The sequence below is a fragment of the Trachymyrmex cornetzi genome, unplaced genomic scaffold (genome assembly GCF_001594075.2).
Source record: "Trachymyrmex cornetzi isolate Tcor2-1 unplaced genomic scaffold, Tcor1.1 scaffold908, whole genome shotgun sequence".
Lineage (NCBI taxonomy): Eukaryota > Metazoa > Arthropoda > Insecta > Hymenoptera > Formicidae > Trachymyrmex > Trachymyrmex cornetzi.
The window spans coordinates 324406-335756 of NW_017300254.1; the positions used below are offsets into that span (position 1 = coordinate 324406).

The 11351-nt window shown below is 34.3% G+C and overlaps 1 protein-coding gene across 1 annotated transcript in view; it reads left to right on the forward strand.

Moving 5' to 3' along the window:
- Nucleotides 1-11351, forward strand: part of Invadolysin (leishmanolysin-like peptidase, invadolysin) — a 299512-nt gene that overhangs the window by 250654 nt on the left and 37507 nt on the right. The window contains exon 4 of the mRNA XM_018520496.1: nt 9277-9359. Within this exon, the coding sequence (XP_018375998.1) occupies nt 9277-9359 (83 nt within the window). The remainder of the gene's footprint in view (nt 1-9276; nt 9360-11351) is intronic.

Genomic DNA, 11351 nt, shown 5'->3' on the forward strand with positions numbered 1-11351 from the left:
TATATATATATATATATATATATATATGAGATATCGGGTAACATATTCTATTCTAAAATGCTATTTTCAATTGCTACAATATTATTTTATAATTTTATAATATAACGATAAATATTGCACAATAGAGAATCGTAAAGAATATTTATTATTGAGATATATAAGAGATATTTATTCATTTTATTATATAATGATTTTAATCTATAGGCTCATTATGATAGAATAACACATGGTATAAAGTCCACGTATACGAGGTTTATTAATCCATGTACGTGAGAGAACTTGGATAGACAAATGATGCTGTTAAAACTTCGGACAGCTATCGGTGGTTGAGGGAAACCAGATCTTAATACCTCGCATGTATTTAATGATGTGCGGTTGCAGACTGTCACGATGCAACGTCCGGAACTCTAGTAAGGGAGAGTTGTAATAATATACCGACTCTCTCCTTGCAATATCTCCACCAAATTCAACTACTTGCCATACGTGCACGTGAATATCATCTCTAGACTAAATATGTCCCACGATATTATATTATATTTGCGATATTATATTATTGTGTAGCAGCTTCATTACGTATAAGAGCAAATACTAGCATAATAATCAACAGTTTATGTTCGTCCTAAGTTTTAGATTTTAATACATTAAAAATCTTTTGTTTAATTAACATTTTCTACTTCACGTTGCATTCTTCGATTGAATCTGCATTCACATTGCCGGTGACAACGGGTCGAGGTAATCCGTCTTCCAACACACTGGTGTTATTTTCTTTCGCACCGGTCGCTACTTAGTCACCAGAAAGGCAATGAGCGTTCGCTCCATGAATAAAACGCTAGTTATCGAGATCGTAAATCGCGAGGAGCATGCCGTGGCCGTTTGCGCCCATAGCACCAAGTGGAAACAGCGCGCGCGCGCGCGAGGTCAGCTGTGGGATTCGTGCATCGCCTGGCGCTTGATTTATTCAGAAAATTTTCACCGCGATACCATTCCCTCCTCCCCACTGACGACTTTGCGCGGTAAGTCGAATAATTGCCGCCCCCGGGAGAGTAAATGAATCTAATTGCATCTAAAATTTAAATGGGCGTTTGGCATTTGCATTTAATACCGACGTCTAACTAGCTACGAAGCTCGATAAAGCAAGACCAACCACGAGATCTGCCGCCCATCCTCAACGTGACCACAAGATTCGACATCCTAAACAGATCCTCTTGTAAGGGCCCGCATCGCGTTAAGCCACGTGATTATGACGCTGACGCATATCACCGAATCGGACGACATGTGGATATTATCGAGATACGTTGTGAAGCTAATCGTTTGTTTATCGTCTGTTTGCGGAAAATTAAGTAATCGTTTTGCGATCTTAAATATTTTTACTTTTAAACGTAGACACATCTATTTAATAGATAATAGATCCATATGTATCTGGTAGTGCCCGATATCAATATAGAAAATTTTTGTTTCAAGGCTTTTAAAGAACATTTAGCATAGTAGAGAAATCTTGTCCGAATATAGAAGTTTAATGTGCTTAATTTTGAGCTTTCACACAGTTCTAAACAGCGTTTTGATGTAAGTCGATGTTTAGTAAGTGGCAGCGCGGTTATACTGGAAACTTGCCGCTTGATTGCTCGCACGCAGATATGCTTTCGAACATGACGCGAAAGGAATTACTTCATCAACGACGTAACATCAAACTTCAGCCTGTCCTTATATAGTCCAAGAGTCTATCACGGGAGCTGTCACTAGGTGTCCCAATACTAACGACTACTTCGATTGCCTCGTAGCGACGATATGTCAAAGCACCGAAACAGAGTTGCTGTTGGCAACTTAGCAATGAAAATAGGAGAAGGTAGTATAGCAAGGTAGCAACAATGTTGGAATATAATTCACTAGTTAACGCTAGGAATAGTATCTAGAATAGAGTAACTCTGGTATAATATATACCGCACCTGTTGAAAACTTAATTTCAAGTATAATTTACTATATTTAAGATAAATAAACCAGAGTCCAACCGAAACTTTTGCCGAAACTGAGTCGAAATACTCGGCTACATGTCAATTTCAACCGAAACCAAAATTACAAAATTATAGGAAATCTATAAAGGCTATACGTATAGACAAGTCATGTTATATCATATACTTTTTCTTCATAAACATCATAATTTACTGAAACAATAATTAAATTTCGGCTGAAATCGAAAACCGAAATTTCAATTGTGTGTCAATTTTTTTGCCAAAGAATAAGTACTTCTTCTTCATAAATATCATAATTTAATTATTGAAACAATAATTACACATATTAAAATTGATATTTATGAAGAAGAGCTATATGGTTTCGGTCAAAACTGACACATAATGAGTGTTCGTTTTCAATTTTGGTAAAAGTTTCGGTCGGATTCTAAAATAAACTGTACTAATAAATACGTTACGCTGTCTATTATTACACAAAAATTAGAAATACAAACCATGTATTTATTTTTTTCTATTAAAAAAATCTTTAACCCCCCCCCCCCTTACATTTTTGCCGTATATTCCATAGGGGTGGGATGTATGACTACTTACAGGAAGTATAAGTAGCCCTACAAGATATATTCATAAAAAATTTATTAAATAATTAGAAATAAGACACGTGAATGAAAAATACCTATTTCGAAGGCGGTTCTTCATGCCTAATAATATTTCATGTGAATTTCCAGTTCGAACTAACTGTGCGCCGATTATTTATCGGTCTTGAAATACAATCCTAAATTGAAGCTGCAGTAGTTATATCACAAATTATGTTAACACACACAGGCAGTTTAATATTATTGCTGTAAATAAGCATTTTAGAAAGCTTTTAATGATTTAATAGAAATAAGACGTAAAATGATACAATATCTTACTTATTATATGTGTTTATAGTTTTATTAAAGAATAAAAATATGGTAAATATATATACGAAGTAATAGATAATAATTCTAATCTTTTGCACATATTACAAGTGTTATGATATGAGGTACATGTTTCATGTAATACATTTATTGCATTTAATGGAATAAATTCAATCTATGCACTTTATGTGTTTTGCGCATTAATCCTGCACGCTAAAAATATCGTACCTATATCACAAACAGGTGAGACATACAAGTTGAACAAAGAATTTAAGAACTAAACACTTGTATTTTACTATATTTCAGCCTTTATTATCCCTCTACATTTATGTATTACAAAATAATTATTTAAGCCTTTTACACTCTCTGCACTGAAAGGAAAGATTGATTGAATATGGCATAGCATTTTTAATTGGCTGCAACAGGCAACTTTTGGTTGCAGCAGCCAATTAAAAATGCTATTTTACTACATAAATTACTACAGCAGCCAATCTTTTCTTATAGTTTACAGTAATTATTTTATGTAGGTTATGATACATGGTTGTACTACCTATAACATTGACAAATCGATTCAAAAGATAATGGTTTCATTAATATTAACAATAAAAAACTGAAACTATAACACAATACTAATATAACATAAAGACATGCAACAAAATAATTGAGTGCAAATTATTTTCACATACTTCTTCTATTTTTTCTTTTTTTTTTACTTTGGCATAAATCCTTGCTCAGCGTAAAGACTACCGCAGACAAAATTCTGTAACAGTAACCATAAGACGGAAACTTAAGCCGATGAGCCATTCAGGATATTACTTTATATCTACTTAATCTAACGGAAATAAAAATAGCAGTAAACTTATCCATAAGACAAATTTCAACCGGTTCAGTTACTATTACGAGAGAGGTTACTATTACGAAATTTTGCGATAGTCCTAAATATCGCGGAATTACCCTATCCTAGTCGACACCAAACACCGACTAAAGTAACGTAATAGCAACATTATAATTTCGCATTCAATAATTTTATATAACATTATATATATTATATTACATTTATATTTAATAATCCTGTATTTATAATTAATAGATAATGATTTAGTTGGCTGGGATATATTATTTTATTATGATACCCCCAATGTACTCTTGTTTTTGCTGTAAGGAAATTACATTATTGTCGTATCTATTTATCTTTTGTTTAAAATTAAATAGTTAAATAATTTATGAATATTTCTTGACTGAATTTATGGGATATATTATTAAATTTATATTTATATTTCGATATTTTCCTTCTGGTATAATGATGCTGTCAATAAATAACATTATTTATTGAGCCGCGGCTCAATAAATAATGTAACACGATTTGAATTTGATATGCTTATATGCATATATTTTTACATTGATCGAAATTTGATCGGTATATTATAACATGTAAGAAATCTCTTAAAGAGAAGAATAGAAAACATTAAAGAGAAAAGTAGAAAATATTTGTCCTATTTTAGAATTATCTCAGTTGATATCACCACATTTATGTTAGTATAATAAATGGAATTATGAGATTAAAGCTTGTGTCTAATTTTGCTAGCGGAATTTTATTATTCGCTCAGAGGTACTTTCTTCCGTCACCGTTCGTCATAGCGCGTGTCGTAATTTTACATGCGCTGATAATACCCTCCTCGCAGTCAAGAAGCTACTCAACCTTACCTGGGGAAAAGGCTGGAAACTGATAAGACTGGGGGAGTTACGCAATATTGTGATAAAGGCAAACGTCGTCCCTGCTGTGTGGGGTGATAAACGCGACGCGGAGGCTCATAGACGCGCGCGGCAGACGCGGAGAGAAGGACGCCAGGCATCCCGTCGCGCGATGCGAGGAACGCTCGACGGGACATGGCGAGGCACCGGGAGAGAGGAATGCCGGTTAACGAGGATAAAGGGCATGGCGTAATGGACAGTGCGCGCTGAAATTCATGCCCGGCCATAAGAAAAATTGGACCCGCCGACGCCACGCCGCCATCGCCGCGCTTTTCCCACCGGGGAATTAATTCGTTGGAACTTATAACACGGCCTTCGCCGCGTGTGCTATACACGGTCCCCGATAAAGCGTGAACGTCGTTAGTAGGGAGAAAGAAATTTCAAGTCGGTGGGCGTCGACTTTCATTAATGAAGTTTTAAGATAAAGAACGTCATTGAACGTAACTTTGAAATTTTGAACGTAAAATTATCAAAGCCTTTTTCTGCCAGTTTTCTGTTGAAAGTTAAAGCTGCTGAAAATCATCTTCGTAAACGTTCATTTAAGTTCATTTAAATTACGAAATTCGTTTATTAAGAAAAATATTGTGTATTTGATACTAATTCACCTTTTCGAAATCGTGCTACACATGGAACATTTTGTGGAATTTTTAGTCACAAAATATTTCGCGAATTGGCGGTGTCGAATAACGATAGAAGTTTGTCTCTTTTTTTTTTATGAAGATCTCTCTATATTTCGAGAGATAAAATAATATTGTGTTTTGTGCGTTACTATCTGGAGAACGATAGTGCGGGAGTTTTGACAGGTGTATCTTGTCGTGTTTATCCACGTTACCGCAGAATCCCATCGTAACGGATAAAAATCGTGCAAGCGATTTTGGAGAAGATGCGATCTCAGCACGGATTATTTTCCTTTCCGCTTCAATCCGTTCATGGGCTCTCTACTAAGAATACTTTTCCTCTCTCTATGTTACCGTGCGAAGCCTGTACACACGTGAAACTTTTCATATGTATTCACGTTATACGCGTATAAAAATTTCCTGGAATTTCTACCATTTTTCCCGCCGTCAGAATGAGACAGGTCGAGAACTGACGTCGCGAGCTAGCTAATAATTATCACGGTCGTTGGCTGAGCTCTCATTTTCAGAATCGTATTTTTCCGAAATAGCCAGACATATTACGCATGCGGAACGTGAAATAAAATCCAGCAGGCCAAATTAATCGCCCACGATTCTACGATGGAACCAGCTGGCATTCGCGTACGTTAAATAGGTCGTTTCCAGGGACCTGAGCGCGCTAGCATTAACCAGCAGCGCGGCTGCTGAATCCGGATCTGCGAATCCGAAAAACCAAGAGAGAGATCAGGCCCTCTGTTGGCATGGATCTCCCATCCTCCTCTACAACCCTTTCAGCATCCGTCCTTCTCCCTGTTCTCGTTTCATCTCTCTTTTTTCCAGTGAGCGTTGACGCAATGCCAAATTGAATTCGGCCTCACGCGACGGTTCGTGAATAATTCCGCGAGAGCACCCGTGTGTCGTCTCTGTCAACAATAATCGGCCAGTTGTCGCGCATCCCTCTTCCCATCTTGCACACTGCCTCTTTTCGCTGTGCGCTGCACCCACAACTGCAACCGCGCGACGAGGACGGGAGAAAAAAAATAGATAGATAGATAGATAGATAGATAGATAGAGAGAGATAGATAGAGAGAGAGAGAGAGAGAGAGAGAGAGAGATATGCCGCCAGTCATATATATCTATATGGAGTTGAGGTTTTTCTCTCTTATATTTTACCCGGCGCGTGTGTATCGATTTATTCATCGCGGAAATCGAGCGTAACGAAGCGCAAAATGCCTCCAAACATTGGACCCTGTATCTGTCCGCGTCTAATTTTGTATTCCACCCTTTCCACGTTCTTGCTGTCACCTCTCTGCGCTTGCTTTTTTCTTAAATAACTTACCATCATGAACAGTTTCATCACTCAGTACAATTTTATTCCTCCGCAAATTCGCTACTCGTCGCTTTAAAACTTTAAATACACTAACTGAATATTCTCAATGTGCCATTGCTATTACTACATAGCAGCTAATTAAATGTGACGAGGATGAATTTGTCGTAAAATTATATTTAACTTTGCAAAGAAAATTAATTCATTAAACAGTATCTTTTTAATTTTGAAAATCAATTTTTCTGAGTTGTTCTGGAAAAATTGCAATATGATTTTATTAACAATCGATGTAATTATATAAAGATGAATAAAAAGAGTTACAAAATCACTACCAATTAATGAAACATTTCTTGTATTTTAACGTGTTATAATTATAATTTTGGAAAATATTAAAAAAATATTAACATAATTTTGTAATATTCAGAAACAATTTGGGAATGAGAAGATTAATTTTGATGAATTTTGGCAGGTATTAATGATATCTGTGTGTTAAAGTATAATCCAATATTTGCGATAAATGAAGTCAGAAAAATACACATTTCAATATTTTACATGATAAAATATATCATCATCATGATTGGTGATGATTTAAAACAAGCATGTTGCATGTGACATGTGTTAACGAAAATCTTTTTTACGTATTTTACTTTCAATGTATTCCTGGATATATTGGCACGTGTATTTCTGACACTCTATCTCGTGAATTTCATTTTACATTTTTTTCTGACAAGGTTTGTACTCTGATCACCATACTATTTAAACATATTCGCATTAAAAGATTGCATCGTCGTGTGATAGAACCGCTCTGTTATTTTCTGAAATGGCTTTGTGTTATTATCACAAATGGAATATCGGCCTCGAACCATAATTTCCTGGCAATGCGACAGTTTATTTTCTCTCTCTTCTGTTCTGTAAATAGGAAGAAAATGTAATGGAAGGATACGAGACTGTTAACGACCCGTTTTCTTCCATGATACAATCAGTGAAAAATAATTGCAGACAAAATCAACCGCTTACGCGTTCGAGTCTGTTTTAATTATCAAGCGCTCGCCACTAAGCCGATATTAATGGCGGGAGTCTGCTCGAACGTAGAGTTCTCTCTCTCTCTCTCTCTCTCTCTCTCTCCCTGCGCGTGCCATTGCGAGTTCTCAGACGGTGACGATAATTTGTTTAAGGTGGCCAAAAGTAATATACATAAGTATATTTCTTCCTTTCTTCTTTTTCGACATATTTTAGTGAAATAAAGAAACATGGACAGGGAAGAAGCATCGCGTTCATTGCATTGACCTTTCTAATAATTTTATAAGAAAGTTCGCATTCTATTTAATCGCAAAATAGTAATGCCATTTTGTACTTTATAATTGCAATTATATATAAAATATTTTGAATAAAGAGACGATAATGGAATAAAAAAAATTTGAAACTGACATTTTCTTGAAATGTCTTTAAACTATAATTTATAACATGTCTAGACATCTAGAAACTATTAACAGTTCAAAATGTTAATTCTTAAAGACAATTATTACTATTTCATTAACAATAAGAGGTACAAAATTATGTAAGTAATCTCATTTCGTAGAAAGAAATACGTAACGAAGAATGTTGGAAATTTATCTCATTGTCAGTTGCAGATATTTATAATTATTTCGAAATACATTACGCAAGAGTCTCTCTCTCTCTCTCTCTCTCTCTCTCTCTTTAGTCTCATATCTATTTGCGGAGAATTCTTTCACTTTATACATTTTTTATTATTTTATGAATATTATATTTCAGGAATGAAAACTTTTTAATAAAAGCGAACTCCAATATATTCGAATATCGAATAATGACTCAACTCCATTTTGCTTATATAAAATCGCATTCGTTGATTCTATATTAGAATTACTTTATTATTGGGCTACCAGATTTTATTAATATTTCATTAAGCTTTTATATCTTGCACGAGAAAATATCCCTCCCATTACAAATTTTGCAATTACGTTATAATAATTTCGCCGGATATTTTATTCAAGAGAACTGTGATTACTCAGTGTGTATAATCATGATAAATGTGTGGAACAAAGGGATGTTCCTCTGGGATCGACGTTAGACTTTTTACGTCCGACATGAATTGTATGGCAAATGTAGGAATTAGAAATCGCGTATAATCCAACACCCTTGGCCAGGATTAACCTCGAAAAGCATCACGATTACGCTACATTATAGAAAGGTGCATTACAGAAAATAATTTTGTTGTAACGTGGTAGCGAAACTTCATAAAACCAGACTGAGCGCTTCTTCCATCTGTCGAGCTTGCATTATTTCATTCTTTCGGTGTTTTTCATCGTCTATTCCATTCGCTTGTTCTACGCGATTTCGTCCGCATTATGTTTCCATGTCTTGCTTGGCAGCGGATGTTTCGCAGACAGAAAATAGAATACATTAAATACTAACAATAAGTAAGTTGTTATTCTCATTCTTTACGTAGCAATAACACAATAGCGATGATCAGAGTTTCGGATTTTTTCTCATCGCCACACATTCCTCAAGCGAAGATGTTTAAATTAAGATTGGTTAAATACAAGTAACTTGCTTATATATATGTATATATTTAATTATAATTTATGTATCGTACATTATTCTCTCTCTCTCCATCTATTGGATATGCAATATCGCAAACCGTAATATATGAATTAACATTCTTGTATCGAATTTAAAATCTGTTTGTTGTTCGATTTCAGAATACTATCCTACCTGAAGCTGTGCACTTTTGGGAACGAGCATTGATGGTGCGAGAGACGAAGAGTACTATCAGATTGAACAGGTAAGTTTAATTTAATTATTAATCCATTCGTGATCTTAGAATATATTTCATTTTTTATAGTCGATAGCAATTTTAGTAAGACAATGTTTTTTTCTATTTATATTGGATGATGTTTCAATTCAGATACTCATTATGATAGGTACTTTAAAAACGATATTAAACGATATTAAATGAAAAATAAATAATACATTTGTAATACATAAATAAATAATACATTTACATTTATAACTCTCTCATATATTTTGTTTTTTTAGAAACTATTTAATAGGCAAAAAAAAGATTATATATTAATATCTGATAAATCTTATCGATATTTACGGATCAAGCAGATCCAGATATTTTCTTCAACTATGTTGTAAAAAATTATTTATCAAAGGTTTATCAAGCTTACATAATTTTAAGTTAGGTACATCATCTTATTCTTCGAATCTTGACCTTTAAAATGAAAAAAAATTGTTCAATTACACTAACTTTAAGCAAAGATACATTAATTTAAAATACACTAAATTCCAGTTAAGAAAATTTTGAAGCGAATACCGATTAGGACTAAATACTTTTTTAGGAGATTTAAATAATTTTGTAACTATATTTTTTATAAGGCTTTGGACAAGAAATTTTAGGTAAAAGTTGTGAATATATTCGAGTATTAGAAGTACTAATAACTGAGAAAAATCGTATTTTTTAAAACAAGAAAATAAAAGGAAATACAGGAAGGATATTAACGTTAGATGATATAATCCTCCAAAAACCATTTGCATTATTTTATCTTAATATGCGTATGTACGTAGCAGTCGTAGCGTTTATTTGCATAGAAGCCAAGATGCTAAGCTAAAAGCGTGTGAATATGTATCGCACGTATTTGCGTCCGCATAACCGTTCATCTGATTTACTACTATAGAAACACGTACGCATTATTATGGTTCTAGTATTGTGACATGCATACTTGTCGTGAACTAATATGTTGCTGCGATAAAATGAACGTTTGTTAGAAAAGTGATTATTTGATAGTGAAACTTTTATTGTTTAACGTGAATTTTAAATTTTTCGGAGATATTAAATCGGATTAACTTTTATTCTCCTTATCTAGATTTTCTTATCACACAATATAATATAACATAGATTATTATGCAGTTTTGAGATTTTGGTGTTTTAAAAAAACGCTAGATATACTAACGCACCTAAATTGACTCGCCATATTAAAAAAATACAAAAAGATATGAAATTTCCTATGGAAGGTTGATATATTAGAAATCTTTTTGTAGCAACGTTGGCATCGGCTGTGTTAGTAGACACATCGGAAAGAGATAAATGTTCGCCGTTCGTTCTCGACCCTTTTCCGGATGCGGTAGCCAGCGTAGTTTGGCCGCAGATACGCTAGCAACCTAAATTAATGCATCCGTGTCCGCCGAGCAGATAAATAGAACACATGGAAGTGCATGGGCATAAAGTCGCGTGTACACATAACTGCATAGTTATGTGGTTTTCTGCGCTTGTAAACAAGCTCTACATTCCTCCCGTGTTTCTAACGAGGTATGACTTTTCACCGCGATACCTCGCACGTTGGCACGGTATTTCCGAAACTACGCGCGAATTGTCTCGCGTGAACAACCATTCGCGAAGACAGTGTAGCTATGAATTTTCCGTGATTACGGATTTATGGTCCAGCATGTGGATGATTTAGTGCAAAAATGTAACTCGAGATGATAAGCTTTCTTGCATCGGAGATATCACCTCGTAAATGGAATGTTTCTATATAAACAGTAAAATAACTACTAGGGTATTATGGCCATACGGAAAAGATGGCCATAGGCCATAATTTCTCCAATAATTGATAAATAGTGCATTTTTATAGTCATTCTTAAAGATAATCAATATTTACAGTAGTTCATATGAGTGCACTGTTCAAAATAACAATATTATAAATATTATCTAATATTTTTTCTTTCGACTATCTGCAAAGTTTTGCACGTGTCTGCTAAAAACTGTTATAAT